At 37.3% G+C, this 20,798-nt stretch overlaps 1 protein-coding gene across 3 annotated transcripts in view; it reads right to left on the bottom strand.

Annotated features, from left to right (window-relative positions):
* LOC149799844 (guanine nucleotide exchange factor DBS-like) overlaps positions 1-20,798 on the bottom strand; it is a 202,679-nt gene that overhangs the window by 162,333 nt on the left and 19,548 nt on the right. For all 3 annotated transcript variants that reach the window (XM_089959262.1, XM_089959263.1, XM_089959265.1), the window contains exon 2: positions 18,146-18,229. In XM_089959262.1, the coding sequence (XP_089815388.1) occupies positions 18,146-18,229 (84 nt within the window). The remainder of the gene's footprint in view (positions 1-18,145; positions 18,230-20,798) is intronic.

The raw sequence follows: 20,798 nt of genomic DNA, 5'->3' as shown, positions 1-20,798 counted from the left end.
AGTCTTTTGTCCATCCAGGTAAAGAAACAGACACTAGCATTTGTCATTACCATACTGTCACCCCTGTTCTTTAATTTTGGTGACTTCACCCCTTTGGGCATTCCCATTTGATTTGCACATGCTGTCCCCAGGCAACAGATTTCCTCTTTCCCACGAGACTCAGTACTGGAGAGAGAAGACACTGTCCATGTAAAACTAAACAAGACTTCCCTCATAATTTGTCAGTAAGATCCCTGACAACATTAGCACCAGAGATCTCTTATGTCATTTGTCCAGCCTGACCTTCTCATCTCCCTGTATTAATCTGCAACGTATGCAGACAGCCATTATGTGGGTCAGCTTGTTTCCAAACTTTAATTCCAGATTTCACTGGCTCAGCTGGCAAAAATTACTTATAGGAAAATCATTCTTGAAAATCAATCATCCCTTTATCCACAATCTGCTCCTTGTTTACCATGTAATTTTCTATATATATTTTCGACGCTTCATTTATAATGAGTCTTATGTGACACAGCTCAAAACCTGTTACAATTTCCAGGATGCTGGGTGTTGGGAAAGAATGATGTAGACCACAAACTAAGGCATATGTCAGAGGAGTCAAGACTGACAATACTAAATGTACACCTGAAAAGGCCAGTAATTCTTGCATTGTTGTGGACTGCCAGAGACAATCAGGCTTCTAGTCTACATTTATTAGTTTTAATCACAATTGTCTCAATTAATACAAGGGAAAATGTTTCAAGAAGACTTTTATTTCTTTTTTCCCTCTCATTCAAAATGAAAGAAGGAGAGATGCTTTCAGTAAACTCAATAACATGGGAGTATGTAGCTCTCATGTCCAAATTGTACCGTCATATATCACATGATTTTGTCTCAGTTTCTGAGAAATGGACTAAGATGATAATTCAGTATCAATGCCAACAATCTCTAAATCAATATCACAAAATTCACCCTTAGAAAAACCTCAAAACTCTGAATACAAATTTTGTCCTTACAAAAAAAACTAAAAAGCGCTGAATTGCTAGAAACACTACTGTATCCACTATCAAAAAACAACCGCATGAATTAACTATCACATAGTACATATTCCAGACACCCTCCATTAGTATCCATATTTTGTTTCATTAACATGCCAAATGGATTTATCCATCAATAAAGACTAGTGTGCATTACCTGCAAATGGATCATTCACAACTTCGAGGTCAATCCTGCAGATAATATCTCCATGGAATATTTTTGTCTTGCAAAATTAGCTGAGGTGGTCTAAATGCAAATGGATGTAGCCACTGTACATGGTTAGTAGTGCTTGTTGATAAGTGAAGGGGATTTATCAGTCACTTCAGAGGCCATGTATGTAGCAGATATATACGAACATGGGCAGTGAAAGATCATGTTCACTCAGACTGAGACTGTTTTCAAGTAAGAGATAAGAAGCATGCTCGTTTGGGAATCAGCACGATTGGAATATCTAGAAATGCAATCAAATAACACAAAATTAGATCATGGCAAAGTCGGGACTGTGATTACGGGTGAGGAGGTCGTGTAGAGAGAACCAAGATGGCATTACATTCCTGGCAAATCTACCATAGCCAGCAGGGGATGCATTTCGAACCACACTGGCCCCCAAAATTATTAACCAAGGGCAATTACAATCCAACTCAAAAACTGTCACCCTTTCATACTACACATATTACAAACCATAGATTTTAATTTGGCAAAATACAGTCAACAGTAAATGCAATGATAAACCATTGCGTTTTTTGAGACAGAGCATTGTAATGTACATCATCATAAGCTACAGGGGTGTGACACTGTTTCCAGCACAGAAAAAATTAAGTATATTTTTACTGTATACACTATGCAAGATACTAGCTGCTATAACAGCTACAGTTAAAATAAAGGAAGATGAAACTAATGACAGTACTCTCAGAATCTTACATAATGTCATGTTCGTTGAGTATAGTTCTTTTATCTTTTTTATATGATATGCCAAAAATTCCATGATTATATGATTCATGTTATAAGGAGAGTATGTCATTGATCCTATTTTGTGAATTAAGTGGCAGCAAAATTATCATCTTCACTAACCACTGGAGGTTAATCCACTTCATTCTAGGTCTAAAACTTCAACATGTGTAGCTAGGTAAAACATGCGTAGCTAGGTAAAACATATGTAGCTAGGTAAAACATGTGTAGCTAGGTAAAACGGTGTTTTCCACAAGTGCCTTCTTAGAGGTCCAAGACTTATGACCCATGGCTAGAAAATCAACTAACCAATCAGAAAGCTAACTGTGCAACCTATCACTATTCAGTATGGCATCTTCCATGATATCCTTGGCTCAAAACAGATATGTTTGAATGGTTTAAATTAGAGAAACTTACCATATATGTTCACTTAAGAGTCCAACTGTAAACAATACAGACCCTAATCTGCCATTTTATAATGTGCAAGTAGATCAGAGTTTGTGTTGTTTGTTCTACTGATTGCTTCTAACAAACTGCAGAGACCCAGATCTGCTAGTACATTATGTGATGGCAGATAGAGGTCTGAGTAGTCTGCAGTTGAACTCAACTTAAAAGCAAGTATATATGGTACATGTGTCAAGTGTCATTGTTTACCATTATTCGGAACCACTGTATCTTGCTTGGTAAATATAACAAGTAACCTGATTGGATCAGTTTCTTCTGCAGTATCCATTTAAATAATGGAGTAGTAGATACTGTTTCAGCGGGTTACATATGTAAAGTGTCCATGTTTGGCAAGTGTCCATGTTTGGCAAGGCATATGTGAAATGAAGCAAATGAATGATCCACGGCTAAGGAAGATATTCCCATGGACAACATTATAATGAGTGAATACTGTGAATATACATATGGGAAAGTCTGAGTGAAAGTAATGGATAGAGTTGATTCTTGAGGGCAGTAGACCCATCACATCAAAGAAGATCAAAAATCTATTGAAAGGCTTTACTTGACGGTCCAAGTGACAATGAGGATAGCTACATACAGACCAACATCTCACTGTAATGTGACAGATACGTAATCCCTATAATGAGTTTGCAATAGCATAATAAATGTTCCACCCACTGTGTTGCTTTTTATGTAATGCAGATTCAACAAATTACCTTACAACTATCCATGTGGATGTTAAAATTCAAATTTTAATTTGTGTGTGTGTGTCATGAACTATCAAGTTGTTATGCATTTCTCTTGACCCACTCTCCTCTCTCACTCTATTGTCATAACTACTAATATGTGTAATTTGTTAATACAGCATTTTGTACTGTAATGCACCTCACTGTAACTTGATTCCTGTTATATGGATTCCATCTAAGTAAGTCATAGTAAAATTATATGTATTAAGTACTTGACTATAAGGCACCCACATTAAAAGGCAGTATACTCATAACGAAGGAGTACAGTATTATGTACTTCATTATAAGATGGTCTCACTATAAGGCACTGTACTGTAGGGCTGCTATGAGGGAGTACTTCATTATAAGACAGCCTGCCTATAAGGCAGTATATTCTATGGCTTCCATGAACTCCATTACTTAGAGGGTGTACTATAATGTACTGCATTAAAAGACAGCCTGACTATAAAGCAATAAACTCCATGGCTTCCATGAACAGCATTACTTAGAGGGAGTACTATAATGTACTGCATTATAAGACAGTCTGACTATAAAGCAATAAACTCCATGGCTTCCATGAACAGCATTACTTAGAGGGAGTACTATAATGTACTGCATTATAAGACAGTCTGACTATAAAGCAGTAAACTCCATGGCTTCCATGAACAGCATTATAAATAGGGAGTAATGTATTAAGTAATTCATTATAAGATAATCTCACTTTAAAGCAGTATACTCTATGGCTTTCATGGACAGCATTATAAAGAGGGAGTACCCTAATGTACTTCATCATAATGCAGGCTCACTATAAGGTACTGCAAGTGCCATATTCAGGGCTAAGGAAAAAAAATTCCCAAGCTCTCATGCCTGAGATGAGTACGTTGCAAGAGTTACTCATCACTGACCTCATTTATATTTAATATCCCAGTTACACTTCTCCACTACAAAAGATCCACTGGTACCTGATGCAAGTTTGATATTAAAATGGGCCAAAATTATGAAAATATTTTCTAATATATGGCTCCTTAGTTAAACATGTAACAGATATAAGGCTAGTAACTCTAGAAAATGAAGTTGCACATATAACCTCAAGTAGTATAATTCATGTTTACAGTGATACTGTACAGTACTCTAATTGGCTATCTGTATAATTCTTGTTTATAGTGATACTGTACAGTATTCTAATTGGCTATCTGTATAATTCATGTTTACAGTGATAATGTACAGTACTCTAATTGGCTATCTGTATAATTCATGTTTACAGTGATAATGTACAGTACTCTAATTGGCTATCTGTATAATTAATGTTTACAGTGATACTGTACAGTACTCTAATTGGCTATCTGTATGAGTTAGATGTTGGAGTAGTAAGAGGCAGAGAATGACAAAATTTTATGCTTTTTGTCTGGTCATGTGCTTTTTATTGCAAAGAAGCCAGGCTGTATTTATATAAGTAAACAATTACTTTTCAGTAGACAAATGTCAGTAACTTGCATTGAAAAAAGATTTCTTACACCTCAATTTCCACCAATTTTCAGACAAAATGATCCATTTGGTTAAACCTCCATTCTAGACAGCTACAGACAGGTGTCATAAAAGGAAGATTCCTGATTGGCCAAAAGAACTGGAATATTTCAAGATTATTATCCTAACCAGATTTCAACCAATCAGCTATTGTTGCAACATTGTCAGCTTTATAAATATATTACAACAGCATGCATTGTGTGAAAGTTGGTGGGAACTGGCTGAAACATTTAAGTATCATACATTTAGTATCATACACTTCATGTCTAAATTGGCAACATTTTTCTTGTGAAAAGTAATTAGATGCTTATATAAATATTTGCTGACATTTTCACTTTGGCATGACAATGTATAAATACAACTTCTGTCCTGAAAAAAAAAAATGGTAACCTGCTGAAACTAACATTGCCTGACCAGGTGTAAAATCATAAAATGTTTTAAATTCTCTGCCTTTTTTTTTCACTTCTATGAGGTCTGACTCATCAAGACATAATTGAAAAGGGATTTTCTCCAGATTAAAGTGATGCCTAAATTACTGAAAAGTGTTAATGTAAATGCAAACACAATTAAGATATTGATGGTTATGTGTAAAACTGCATCACAAAATGTTCCTAATGTTTACCCATTTTTGTATCATGCTTACATTACATATCTGCATTTAAATAAAATCATTTTCATTACAACATGTTCTAGAGTCACAACAAGTAGGCATTTTAGGTTTAAGTTATCTAAAACTGGCGTATGCCTAATGCTAAGCAATGTTGAACTTTGGCAAATGTTAAGGTAGAAAATGTATTCAGCTTTATTCTCAAGGTGCAATACTGCAACTACTTGGCCCAGGGATGAGTAGGTAGTAACACTTTACTTGGCCCAGGGATGAGTAGGTAGTAACACTTTACTTGACCCAGGGATGAGTAGGCAGTAACACTTTACTTGGCCCAGGGATGAGTAGGCAGTAACATTTTACTTGGCCCAAGGATGAGTAGGTAGTAACACTTTACTTGACCCAGGGATGAGTAGGCAGTAACACTTTCCTTGACCCAGGGATGAGTAGGCAGTAACACTTTACTTGGCCCAGGGATGAGTAGGCAGTAACACTTTCCTTGGCCTAAGGATGAGTAGGCAGTAACACTTTACTTGGCCCAGGGATGAGTAGGTAGTAACACTTTACTTGACCCAGGGATGAGTAGGCAGTAACACTTTACTTGGCCCAGGGATGAGTAGGCAGTAACACTTTACTTGGCCCAGGGATGAGTAGGTAGTAACACTTTACTTGACCCAGGGATGAGTAGGCAGTAACACTTTACTTGGCCCAGGGATGAGTAGGTAGTAACACTTTACTTGACCCAGGGATGAGTAGGTAGTAACACTTTACTTGGCCCAGGGATAAGTAGGTAGTAGCACTTCACTTGGCCCAGGGATGAGTAGGCAGTAACACTTTACTTGGCCCAAGGATAAGTAGGTAGTAACATTTTACTTGACCGAGGGATGAGTAGGTAGTAACACTTCACTTGGCCCAGGGATGAGTAGGCAGTAACACTTTACTTGGCCCAAGGATAAGTAGGTACTAACACTTTACTTGGGCCAGGGATGAGTAGGTAGTAACATTTTACTTGACCCAGGGATGAGTAGGTAGTAACACTTTACTTGACCCAGGGATGAGTAGGTGGTAGTAACACTTTACTTGACCCAGGGATGAGTAGGTAGTTACATTTTACGTGGCCCAGGGATGATTAGGTAGCAACACTTTATTTGACCCAGGGATGAGCAGGTAGTAACATTTTACTTGGCCCAGGGATGATTATGTAGTAACATTTTACTTGACCCAGGGATGAGTAGGTAGTAACACTTTACTTGACCCAGGGATGAGTAGGTAGTAACATTTTACTTGGCCCAGGGATGAGTAGGTAGTAACACTTTACTTGACCCAGGGATGAGTATGTAGTAACATTTTACTTTACACAGAAATGAGTAGGTAGTAACATTTTACTTGGCCAGGGATGAGTAGGTAGTAACACTTTACTTGGCCCAGGGATGAGTAGGTAGTAACACTTTACTTGACCCAGGGATGAGTAGGTAGTAACACTTTACTTGACCCAGGGATAAGTAGGTAGTAACACTTTACTTGACCCAGGGATGAGTAGGTAGTAACATTTTACTTGACCCAGGGATGAGTAGGTAGTAACATTTTACTTGACCCAGGGATGAGTAGGTAGTAACATTTTACTTGGCACAGGGATGTGTAGGTAGTAACACTTTACTTGACCCAGGGATGAGTAGGTAGTAACATTTTACTTGGCCCAGGGATGATTATGTAGTAACATTTTACTTGACCCAGGGATGAGTAGGTAGTAACACTTTACTTGACCCAGGGATGAGTAGGTAGTAACACTTTACTTGGCCCAGGGATGAGTAGGTAGTAACACTTTACTTGACCCAGGGATGAGTAGGTAGTAACATTTTACTTGGCCCAGGGATGATTATGTAGTAACATTTTACTTGACCCAGGGATGAGTAGGTAGTAACACTTTACTTGACCCAGGGATGAGTATGTAGTAACATTTTACTTTACACAGGGATGAGTAGGTAGTAACATTTTACTTGGCCCAGGGATGATTATGTAGTAACATTTTACTTGACCCAGGGATGAGTAGGTAGTAACACTTTACTTGGCCCAGGGATGAGTAGGTAGTAACACTTTACTTGACCCAGGGATGAGTAGGTAGTAACGCTTTACTTGACCCAGGGATGAGTAGGTAGTAACGCTTTACTTGGCCCAGGGATGAGTAGGTAGTAACACTTTACTTGACCCAGGGATGAGTAGGTAGTAACACTTTACTTGACCCAGGGATGAGTAGGTAGTAACACTTTACTTGACCCAGGGATGAGTAGGTAGTAACACTTTACTTGGCCCAGGGATGAGTAGGTAGTAACACTTTACTTGACCCAGGGATGAGTAGGTAGTAACATTTTACTTGGCCCAGGGATGATTATGTAGTAAAATTTTACTTGGCCCAGGGATGAGTAGGTAGTAACACTTTACTTGACCCAGGGATGAGTAGGTAGTAACACTTTACTTGACCCAGGGATAAGTAGGTAGTAACACTTTACTTGACCCAGGGATGAGTAGGTAGTAACATTTTACTTGACCCAGGGATGAGTAGGTAGTAACATTTTACTTGACCCAGGGATGAGTAGGTAGTAACATTTTACTTGGCACAGGGATGTGTAGGTAGTAACACTTTACTTGACCCAGGGATGAGTAGGTAGTAACATTTTACTTGGCCCAGGGATGATTATGTAGTAACATTTTACTTGACCCAGGGATGAGTAGGTAGTAACACTTTACTTGACCCAGGGATGAGTAGGTAGTAACACTTTACTTGGCCCAGGGATGAGTAGGTAGTAACACTTTACTTGACCCAGGGATGAGTAGGTAGTAACATTTTACTTGGCCCAGGGATGATTATGTAGTAACATTTTACTTGACCCAGGGATGAGTAGGTAGTAACATTTTACTTGGCCCAGGGATGAGTAGGTAGTAACCCTTTACTTGACCCAGGGATGAGTAGGTAGTAACGCTTTACTTGACCCAGGGATGAGTAGGTAGTAACACTTTACTTGGCACAGGGATGAGTAGGTAGTAACACTTTACTTGACCCAGGGATGAGTAGTAGGTAGTAACACTTTACTTGACCCAGGGATGAGTAGGTAGTAACGCTTTACTTGACCCAGGGATGAGTAGGTAGTAACACTTTACTTGGCCCAGGGATGAGTAGGTAGTAACACTTTACTTGACCCAGGGATGAGTAGGTAGTAACATTTTACTTGGCCCAGGGATGATTATGTAGTAACATTTTACTTGGCCCAGGGATGAGTAGGTAGTAACACTTTACTTGACCCAGGGATGAGTAGGTAGTAACACTTTACTTGACCCAGGGATGAGTAGGTAGTAACACTTTACTTGACCCAGGGATGAGTAGGTAGTAACATTTTACTTGACCCAGGGATGAGTAGGTAGTAACATTTTACTTGACCCAGGGATGAGTAGGTAGTAACATTTTACTTGGCACAGGGATGTGTAGGTAGTAACACTTTACTTGACCCAGGGATGAGTAGGTAGTAACATTTTACTTGGCCCAGGGATGATTATGTAGTAACATTTTACTTGACCCAGGGATGAGTAGGTAGTAACACTTTACTTGACCCAGGGATGAGTAGGTAGTAACACTTTACTTGGCCCAGGGATGAGTAGGTAGTAACACTTTACTTGACCCAGGGATGAGTATGTAGTAACATTTTACTTTACACAGGGATGAGTAGGTAGTAACATTTTACTTGGCCCAGGGATGATTATGTAGTAACATTTTACTTGACCCAGGGATGAGTAGGTAGTAACACTTTACTTGGCCCAGGGATGAGTAGGTAGTAACACTTTACTTGACCCAGGGATGAGTAGGTAGTAACACTTTACTTGACCCAGGGATGAGTAGGTAGTAACGCTTTACTTGACCCAGGCATGAGTAGGTAGTAACACTTTACTTGGCCCAGGGATGAGTAGGTAGTAACACTTTACTTGGCCCAGGGATGAGTAGGTAGGAACATTTTACTTGGCACAGGGATGAGTAGGTAGTAACATTTTACTTGGCCGAGAGATGAGTAGGTAGTAACACTTTACATGGCCCAGGGATGAGTAGGTAGTAACACTTTACTTGGCCCAAGGATAAGTAGGTAGTAACACTTTACTTGGCACAGGGATGTGTAGGTAGTAACACTTTACTTGGCACAGGGATGTGTAGGTAGTAACATTTTACTTGGCCCAGGGATGAGTAGGTAGTAACATTTTACTTGGCCGAGAGATGAGTAGGTAGTAACACTTTACTTGGCCCAAGGATAAGTAGGTAGTAACACTTTACTTGGCCCAGGGATGAGTAGGTAGTAACACTTTACTTGACCCAGGGATGAGTAGGTAGTAACATTTTACTTGGCACAGGGATGAGTAGGTAGTAACATTTTACTTGGCCCAGGGATGAGTAGGTAGTAACACTTTACTTGGCCCAAGGATAAGTAGGTAGTAACACTTTACTTGGCACAGGGATGTGTAGGTAGTAACACTTTACTTGACCCAGGGATGAGTAGGTAGTAACATTTTACTTGGCCGAGAGATGAGTAGGTAGTAACACTTTACTTGGCCCAAGGATAAGTAGGTAGCAACACTTTACTTGGCCCAGGGATGAGTAGGTAGTAACACTTTACTTGGCCCAAGGATAAGTAGGTAGTAACAATTTACTTGGCCCAGGGATGAGTAGGTAGTAACACTTTACTTGACCCAGGGATGAGTAGGTAGTAACATTTTACTTGACCCAGGGATGAGTAGGTAGTAACATTTTACTTGGCCCAGGGATGATTATGTAATAACATTTTACTTGACCCAGGGATGAGTAGGTAGTAACACTTTACTTGGCCCAAGGATAAGTAGGTAGTAACACTTTACTTGGCACAGGGATGTGTAGGTAGTAACACTTTACTTGACCCAGGGATGAGTAGGTAGTAACATTTTACTTGGCCCAGGGATGATTATGTAATAACATTTTACTTGACCCAGGGATGAGTAGGTAGTAACACTTTACTTGGCCCAAGGATAAGTAGGTAGTAACACTTTACTTGGCACAGGGATGTGTAGGTAGTAACACTTTACTTGGCACAGGGATGTGTAGGTAGTAACATTTTACTTGGCCCAGGAATGAGTAGGTAGTAACATTTTACTTGGCCGAGAGATGAGTAGGTAGTAACACTTTACTTGGCCCAAGGATAAGTAGGTAGTAATACTTTACTTGGCCCAGGGATGAGTAGGTAGTAACACTTTACTTGGCCCAAGGATAAGTAGGTAGTAACACTTTACTTGGCCCAGGGATGAGTAGGTAGTAACACTTTACTTGGCCCAGGGATGAGTAGGTAGTAACATTTTACTTGACCCAGGGATGAGTAGGTAGTAAGATTTTACTTGGCCCAGGGATGAGTAGGTAGTAACACTTTACTTGGCCCAGGGTGAGTAGGTAGTAACACTTTACTTGGCCCAAGGATAAGTAGGTAGTAACACTTTACTTGGCACATGGATGTGTAGGTAGTAACACTTTACTTGGCACAGGGATGTGTAGGTAGTAACATTTTACTTGGCCCAGGGATGAGTAGGTAGTAACATTTTACTTGGCCGAGAGATGAGTAGGTAGTAACACTTTACTTGGCCCAAGGATAAGTAGGTAGTAACACTTTACTTGGCCCAGGGATGAGTAGGTAGTAACACTTTACTTGGCCCAAGGATGAGTAGGTAGTAACACTTTACTTTGGCCCAAGGATAAGTAGGTAGTAACACTTTACTTGGCCCAGGGATGAGTAGGTTGTAATACTTTACTTGACCCAGGGATGAGTAGGTAGTAACATTTTACTTGGCACAGGGATGAGTAGGTAGTAACATTTTACTTGGCTGAGAGATGAGTAGGTAGTAACACTTTACTTGGCCCAGGGATGAGTAGGTAGTAACACTTTACTTGGCCCAAGGATAAGTAGGTAGTAACACTTTACTTGGCACAGGGATGTGTAGGTAGTAACACTTTACTTGGCACAGGGATGTGTAGGTAGTAACATTTTACTTGGCCCAGGGATGATTATGTAGTAACATTTTACTTGGCCCAGGGATGACTAGGAAGTAACATTTTACTTGGCCAAGAGATGAGTAGGTAATAACATTTTACTTGGCCGAGAGATGAGTAGGTAGTAACACTTTACTTGGCCCAGGAATGAGTAGGTAGTAACACTTTACTTGGCCCAAGGATAAGTAGGTAGTAACACTTTACTTGGCACAGGGATGTGTAGGTAGTAACACTTTACTTGGCACAGGGATGTGTAGGTAGTAACACTTTACTTGGCCCAGGGATGAGTAGGTAGTAACACTTTACCCAGCCAAACTGTATCCAGTCAGGATAGATGGACAAGTGCTTTTCCTGATCCATGCTGTATTACAAACAAAGCAATATTTAAAACTGACACCTGTCACTTTATTAATTTCCTTTTAATTTTACTATTATTTAATTGAAATGTATGAGTTGTTTTTTTTTACAAATTAGAAGTCAAATCTGCTAGCATGCTCTAAATGAAAATAGCACACACACACACCTTCATCCCATCTAATAAGTTTCAATTTTGCATACCCTCCCCCACATACCTATGTACAAGTGGTAATGGTTCACCACCCGTGTTTCCTTTCCCAACACACCCTTTGAGCTAAGTAGTGAATGCTCACCGACATGAAACCTATGCTTCCATTTGCCAGTTGGATTACATTAACTGTAAGGCAGTGGACCATTCCATATCTGAACAAAGATCCCAGCAATATCTGTCTAAAGTATGTCAGAGGTAATATGGACTACAAATATTTCACATTTAAAGTTAACTCAGTTCATTACGAAAAATATTAGGCCAAGTTTAGTTTTGATGAAACAACTAAAATTTTAAAAGAATTGCATTCAGACTTATAATTCATTCCAAAGTTCCCTCTAAATTAAGATAGATTAATGACCTCTGACCTTTAGAACTTCTCAATACATAAACAATTGAAGCAGTAAAAGCACTCCAGCTACTCTTGAGGGCACTTTGATATGGATTTATGTGGTAATAGCATTCAAGAGGGGTTTAATGTATTATGCATGGAATAATTTCCATTTTGTTGCACAATATTGATTGAGCTGCCAGGATTAAATCTCATGACATACCTCTGCAAGAATGTGTATGTGTGTGTGTGCATGAATTAGCATTTTTACACAGTCATACTTGCCAACACATGATCTGATGGTAGACTGAGTGTTGTCAAATATTACATGGCTCACCACTACAAAGCTTTCATTGATCTCTAATAGCCGTTGTAAACATCAAGTTTTAAAAAAATTACTAAAGTAATCTTGGCTACTGTGATGGCAGATATAAGACATAAAACAAGAACAAAGAACATTCTTTTTTATCAATATAAACCAAAGAACTTGAAAACCAATCATTTTAAAATCTGCTTTAAGGGTTATTATCATTATCCACCCCTCGTAACCAGATTTAACAGGGTGGGAGCCACTAGCTTCGCTATATGTAACTTTGGACTGATGGCCACTATCTAAAGAATACTTTATGCGTCAGTAATTATCTTGAGCAGCCACTACAGCTGAGGCCTCATATGAAATGCAAACAGTCCACTCAAGTAAGTCCTATATTCATTCACATGTACGATACATTGCAGTTAATAGCATAATATACAGTATGTAGTTATTAAAATGGAAAATTTACCATTAGAGAAATATATTTATTCAAACTTCAATTCCACTGATGATAAAGGGCTGTATAAATTATGGAATAATCTATGTGGTCATGAGCAAAACCCAAAAATGTTAGCAAAGCATAAAATGTAGATCCCTACTTCGGTTGTAAGGGTGTACTGAGATATATCAATTATCAAGTTTCATTTTTCTAACATAAACAGCAGTCAATAAATGACCTTTAAACATGGAATTTTAAAAACGTCTCTGGAACATGAAATATAGATTACAGATACCTCATTTTGCAATAAGGGTGCAGTACTTTTCAAGATGCACCCCCTCCCCAAACTTAATGATTCTAAATGGGATAATGTGCCCAAAAACTCACGTGGTAACTATTTAATATAAAACCTTAAGCAAATCCAGTCAAAGATGAAATATAGATCACAATGAACTTCTTTTGTTGTAATTGAATGATGCGAATAGAGATGCATATTATCATCAATTTGAAGATTGTAGCATGAATAGTGCCAGAGAAATGATCATCAAACAAAAAATTTAACCCAAATTAGTAAGCATAAATATAGGCCATAATGACCTACTTCTGCAAGGAGGGAGTGGTGCTCATCAAGATGCACCCCCTTGCCAAGTTTTATGTTGTACATGTACATAGTAGGCAAAAACAAAACTAGGTTACAACTAACACTAAACATAACCTAAGCTTGTAAAATGTAAAATGCAGGTTAAAGTGATCTTTTTCTATACCAGTGGTATGAACACAAATGTATACAATCATCAAGTTCAATGATCTATTATGAACTGTTAAAATACAAATTTTAACCAAATTCACTGAAGCATGAAATACAGGTAATAGTGACCTGTTCTTGTGATAAAGGTGTAGTACTCATCAAATTGCATCCCCTCACTAAGTTTCATGATTCCAGGTGTAACAGGATGTATGCATAATGATAAAAACTCTATGTGCACGGTTGAGCAAATCCCACAACTCAACAACCTTGGCTATTCATTTTTGAAGTCGAGAAAGTAAAATTTTCCATGCCACTAGTCTAGGACAGGTGCTTTGTTCCTACTTTTATAAAAGTCAGGAAAGTGCTTATTTTCAAGCCATAATCACTTTATCACCTTTTATCTGTCCATTTATGCCCTCTGGGCATACTGAATGCTTGATTCTACTCCTCACCATGTAATTATTTGCAATGTGCATCACACCCACTTGTGGTCACTGATAATCGTTGCAGGGGCACATGTTCATTACTGTTGGACAGCATATTGGGCTAAGCAGCCAAATTATTGGCCAATCAAAACACGTGAAACAAAACAAGGCCGGTTTGATTAATTAACCGACATTGAAATGACTTCATTTTATTGTGTTTACTCAAACCACAGCCTCAAAAACAACTCACAGCAAGTCAATCCAATTAAATTAATAACAGGCACTTTACAGATTAAATGGCAGCAATGAGTCTTTAATTTTAATTAATTTGCACCGGACTAACTTCCACATCTGATTATGCATTCAAAGTCAATTAAGGAACTGTCTTTGTTCAAATTTAAATGACAAATGTACATTATGATAACTTTAGAAGTAATTGTCAAGCAATGTGCAAGAAAAGCTTATAAGTAAGGTTATGAAAAGGAAAATTCATGTGAAAAAGTGGAGGGGTAAAATGTACCATAAGACTGTCACTGAGTGATAACTGTTTATCAAATACATTGCAACAAAAAATGGCAAACATGAGAGATTTTCAAAGACATTGGGTTGATAGTTATCCATGGATTGAATTCACTGACTTGGAATGAAAATGCTTCTGCAGTTATTGCAAACAGTGTCCCCATACTGGAAATTCAGCCAGTGTATTTGTCAACAGATATGACATATTCAGGATTGAACTAATCAAATCTCATGACAGGTCTATACCTCAAAAGGCCTGTGGATCATATTATATACATGACACTAGCCAGCATGTGTAGAAAATCTTGGAAGTTAGATTTGCTGTAAGTCCACTTGGAAAGCCTCTGTCAAAACTAAATGAAACTGAAATGAAAAATATCAGAGCTCTTTTTGACATATCTTACAGCCTAGTCCGCTTTGGAAAACAATTTTTTAAAATATCGAAATGCTATATGCACTCCAGGAGAAAAAAAGATTCAGTGCAAGAGATTTCATACTAATTCATCAAAGTCTGTGAGAAGAAGTTAGGGAAAGTCTAAATTCCAGTAAATTCCTTTCCATGCTATCATATTGGAACAAGAAACAGTGCATATAAGATACATGTACCTGCATAATGGAAAACTAAAAGACTCTGAGTTAACAAAATGTGTAATATCAACCTTTGGTTTTGAAAAATTCAATTTTTTTAAGTAATAACAAAAAAGTTGTACATTATTTGCATTTGCTCTTTATATGGATATTACTGCATACATCTCATCAAATCTTGCCAAGTGATTTAAATTTTTGGACATATGAAAGGCAGGTGGAACAAGTGAATTGTCTGAAACCACTTGTCCTGGACAAGTGAATGAAAAGAAATTTGCTCAGCCCTGATGTGGTCATAAGCTAAATGCAAAAACTTAATTACTTATACCAGTCAAATGTGAAATGTAGGTTACAGTAACATTCTTTTGTTAAAATGTTGTGGTAACAATCGAGATGCATATAGTTATCAAGTTTAGTGATTGAGAAATAAATTTTAAGCACAAAACTGAATTCAAGCCAGTGAAGTATTTTTTGCACTGATTTGGTAAGATCAGTATTTCCATCAGCAAGAATGGAAAGGAATTTACTGTAGTTCAGACTCTCCCTAACTTCTCTCAAGAGTGGATCAATTGACAGAACAAAATCCCTTCCCCTGAGAATTTCCATATAACAAAAATGGTATTTCATTGTGGGCAAGGGTGTATCCTGTGTTAAAGAGAACTCTCATTTTATTTGCTTTCATTTCATTCTCATCTAGTTTTTACATATACTTTCCTAGTGGAGTGTTAGCAACTCTAACTTCAGGGATTTTCTGCAAAAGCTGGCTAGTGTCATGCATACATATTGTGCTGCAAAGGCTTTACAAAACTGTCATGAAATCTGCAAGATTAAAAATCCTGAATTTTTAAGTTCCATTGACAAATACACAGGATGAAGTTCCAACCTGTGCCAGCTTGGGATATTGTTTGCAATAACTGCAAAACATCTTTCCTGCAGAATTCAAGCCTTGGATAATTATCAACCCAATGTGGCTGAACATTTCTTTGTTTCTAAAATGTGTCATACTTGAAAATTTTTACAGCCAGAGTATGATTTATGTCTCTTTGGAGGAAAAGATACCTCAGAATCAATGGCAGCCTTACGTATTATCCTTCCAGTGTCACAGGAATTTTCCTTCTCTGAATCTTCCTTATGACCTTCCTTGCAAAAATAATTTAATATCAGTAAACTCATTTTATCCATATAGAAAAGATCACCACATTTTACAATGGCTTCTACGAAAGCAATCAGAACAAATATACTATGTAACTGAAATCCAAACACAGACCATTGCTTTAGAGTAATTGTTTCCTTCTCGTGGGTCGGTGGTTCTTCCCGGGGGTTTCCCGGGTTCTTCCTCCACCATTAATACTGGCTGCCATACATAGCCTATCGTGTGCTGAAAAATGGCGTTAAACCCTACAACAACAACAACAAAAAGTAATTGTTTCACTTCAACCATAATATCTCACACTGAAGTCAACCCCCATGTATAGAATTCATTACTGCCATTTAATCAGTTTATAATGGACAGTTATGCTGATAAAGTGCTTTTTCACTAATTTTATTGCATTGACACAGTGGACTCAAATCAAAGGGTGATCCATCCACAAGTATTTGTGTTGAGTAAGCATAAAATAAAAAGGTTGTTTAAAGCACTGCTTATTAATCATACCAGATTTCTTTTACATGAAGTGTTTTGATTGGCTAATAATTTGGTCACTTAGCCCAATATATCAACAAGAAATCACACACATGCAATAGCTATCAATGACCAGCTACTATAGTATCACAGGATGTGAATAAATAAATGGAGTTTTATTCAAGCCTTCAGTATACACAGAGGGCATAAATGGACAGGTAAAGGTAGATACAGCAATTCAAGTATAAAAATTAAAGTTTGCCCAACTTGCTTTAAAAAGGAAAAAAGCACTTGTCCTGGGCAAAGACCTTTGAAAATTTCACTTGTTTGACTTTGAAAATGTATTGTCCGGGATGTCCACAATGGGATTTGAAAAACTCTGCAGTGTCATATGAATCATGTGATCCATGAGAGAAATTTGTAAAAAAAAAATCAAATTTGGTTACTTGCCAGTCTCCAACCCTGTCAGCCAGCCAAAAGGTTTTTAAAAAGCTGGAAGCACCCAAGGAATTTTAGGTATAATTAGGGAAATCAAACTAGTTTCAAGGCCTGTCATGATCATCTACTGAATCACTTGTTTCTGAGTATGGATAAAACATTCCTTAGATTATGCTCCAACTTGTTTGGGCTTTCAGCTTAAAGTATCACACTTGATGTCTGAAAATTGTAAGTACCATTGAAAATTATTTATAAATTATGAAAAATATGGTGTCCAGAAATTTAGAGTTGTCAGATATTTACTTTAATCATAGTAGCCAATGATGTACCATATATACTAGCTTGTAAGTCAAAAACTGCAAACCGCACAGACCCAGATCTGCTGTCACATAACATACTGGCTTATATGGGTCTGCACAGTCAGTTAGGAATAATCAGTAGAACAAACAACATTGACCCTGATCTGCAGACACATTATGCTATGGCAGATCATGATCTTTGTTGTTTGGAGTTTGACTTGACTTATAAGTAAGTATATACAGTACTAAATTTTAAATACTTGCTTATAAGTCAGATTCAACTGCAAAATAACATGGATTCTGGTCTGCAATTACATAATGCACCAGCATATCTGGGTCTATGTTGTCTGTTCTACTGATTATTACTAACAACCTACTCATATTCCATATCGGCTGGTGCATTGTGCAACAGCACCTCCAGGTCTTTGCAGTTGGACCCAACCTAGAAGCAAGTATAGATGGTACATTACACATCCCATGATTTTGCTCATTTGTTTAATTCACTAAATTTGTGAAAGTTTAGGATTCTATTTTAACACAATTATAACACTTACCTGACAGAAAAGCATAGTTTGATTGCAGAACTTCTGCAACATCCAAAACACTGTAAGGGCAGGACTCGGTCCCCATCAGATCTCCTATAAGTAAACAAAATTTTATATTTTTAATATAATTACTGAGAAAAAAGTATCATTGGTAAAATGAGTTAAATAATGATGCTGAAGAGCTGGGAATTTATGGGCAATTTTACAATTCAACGGTTGATTAAAAATATCATTGACGATAATTGACTTACTGGTCATGATTTTCTGCAAAATATTAAATGAAGGCCAAGGACATGCTGACCTCTTCCCGATCCACATGTACATGTAAAGAATAAAGGATTACTAAAAAAGAAGGACAAAACTCAATTATTAATGTGTTTAATTTCCAAAATGTGTCGAACAGAAAGATAGAAATCTAACAGGTTAGATGCAGAACTTGAGTAGGAAATACAATATCACAAAACTTAATATCAAAAAGACACTTAAAAATTATTACTTACTGTAAGTATCAGATCATTCATTTCAATAATTAGTAATAAATGAGTTCTACTGAATTTTCATACCATTTTCAGTTACCATATATACTCATGCATAGGTCTAGTCCAACTGCAAATACAGATTGATCTACTCTTACAAAATGCAACAGCAGATCAGAGTCTATATTGTTTGAATATCACTCAGAAGAAATTGCAGAGACCCAGATCAGCTGACACATTATGCAGTTGGACTTGGCTGAAAATTTTGGCAAAAAGGGGTGGTCTCTCAAGACAGGTTCTACTGTATATGTAGTACATGTAAATTTAATTTTGTATGATGGCCCTTTCAGATCGTTTGATTTGATAATAGGTGACACAGAAAAACAGTTACATCAGTCATGGTCATTAGTCAATTCCTATTCTCATTGGAGTGACCAATTCATTCAAAATCCATAAAATCCAAACTAAAGTACACAAATGAAAAAGTCTTTATTTTCTCTTCACAAAAATTTCACTGTTTTGCACCCAAGAATTAGTTCTTTTTATTTCTTCACCTCTGTCATAATGCACAGAAGAATATATATACATTAAAGTTAAAATGTACCTATATTATGAAGCAACATTCATTTCTTCTTCAGCTTAAGTCAATAACTGTAACCTATTTCGACATTAAAATCTTCATTTTTATTTAGGCATTTGATTAAGTTAAACATGCCAATAAGATACACAAAACTACCAATTCTACCTTACTGATAAATCTATATTCACTACAAAACTTGTAGCAGAAGCTGCACCTGCAGTCATATCATTGTTAGAGGAAAAAAATGACTTAAACAGAAAAGTAAATGATTCCCAATGTTGGTAGCAATCAGAGAGTAGGAAAACCATAGAACCTAAACCATCCCACAGCTAAACTGCAAGGAACCATGTATACTCGCTTATAAGTTGAGTCAAACTGTGAACAACAAAGATGAAGATCTGCCGTAGCATAATGCACCTGCAGATCAGGTTCTGTGTTGTTTGTTCTACGGATTACTCCAACAAACTGCACAAACCCTGATATGTCAGTGCATTATGCAATGGCAGAACTGGGTTGGTGCAGTTTGCAGTCGGACTCATCTTATAAGCAAGTATAGATGGTACTATATGCTGGAGTCACTAGAAACCATTATGTTACACACTTCCCTGATGCAATTATATTGTGATACTTGCAACAGAACACAACTCAGTCAGTTATTCCCAAAATAAATCATTTCATTAATACTGAATGACACTGAAATTAATTACACTCTTATGCAATTACTACTATATACTCGCTTTTAGGACAAGTCCAACTGCAAACTGCTATTACCATTTAAATACCATTTATCTCTCTCCAATTTAAGAATGAAATATATTACCAGCCTCGGCATATTATGCAACAAATGAGAAAAAGGTCAAGGTGACCATCAATATGTGTATGTGTTACTACAGAAGAGGAGATTAAATTTACAAAATTTACCTAACATTCCCCCATAATGCATATAATTTGAAATTAAAGCAAGGTAGGCATAAGCCAATTAAATTGCAAAATATGAAGTTCCAAAACATTCACCAAATGAAATTGGCAGGACACAAAATTATGAATAGTCAACACCATGAAGCAAGGTGGTTTAAAACCTGCCTTTTGTTGCTACTAAGTCGAGTCAGATTGCAAACAACAAAGATCCTGATCTGCTGTAGCATAATGCACCTGCAGATAGTCTATGCTGTTTGTTCACTGATTACTCCTAATAAACTGCACAGATCCAAATCTGCCAATACGTTGAGATGACAGATTTGGGTCTGTGCAGTTTGCAGTTTCTCGTGACTTATAAGCTAGTACATACAGTAAATGACCAACATTTGAAACAAATCATCTCAAAACACAAATAGGAAACATCACATTGCTGACCATAATTACTTTGTAATTAGTAAACTGCATAAATTTTAGATATCTTCTTGCAAAGATATTAACCAATTTGCAAAACACCCCATCCTGCATGGTCATATCTGCCTACTCTCCATTCTGAAACCCCTTCCCCTTTTCATGGCAACAACTACCATATCTGAAAGTGTGTTTAATATCTCACAGGGAGTCTTTCTGACATAAACAAAAGGTATTCATTTTGCTTGTTATCTGCAAACAGAATCAGAAGAGTTAAGTA

Source organism: Sinohyriopsis cumingii, chromosome 5 (assembly GCF_028554795.1).
Source record: "Sinohyriopsis cumingii isolate HCF-2022 chromosome 5, ASM2855479v2, whole genome shotgun sequence".
Lineage (NCBI taxonomy): Eukaryota > Metazoa > Mollusca > Bivalvia > Unionida > Unionidae > Sinohyriopsis > Sinohyriopsis cumingii.
Note: the sequence above shows the minus strand (reverse complement) of the source record. Positions and strands in the feature narration are given on the sequence as shown.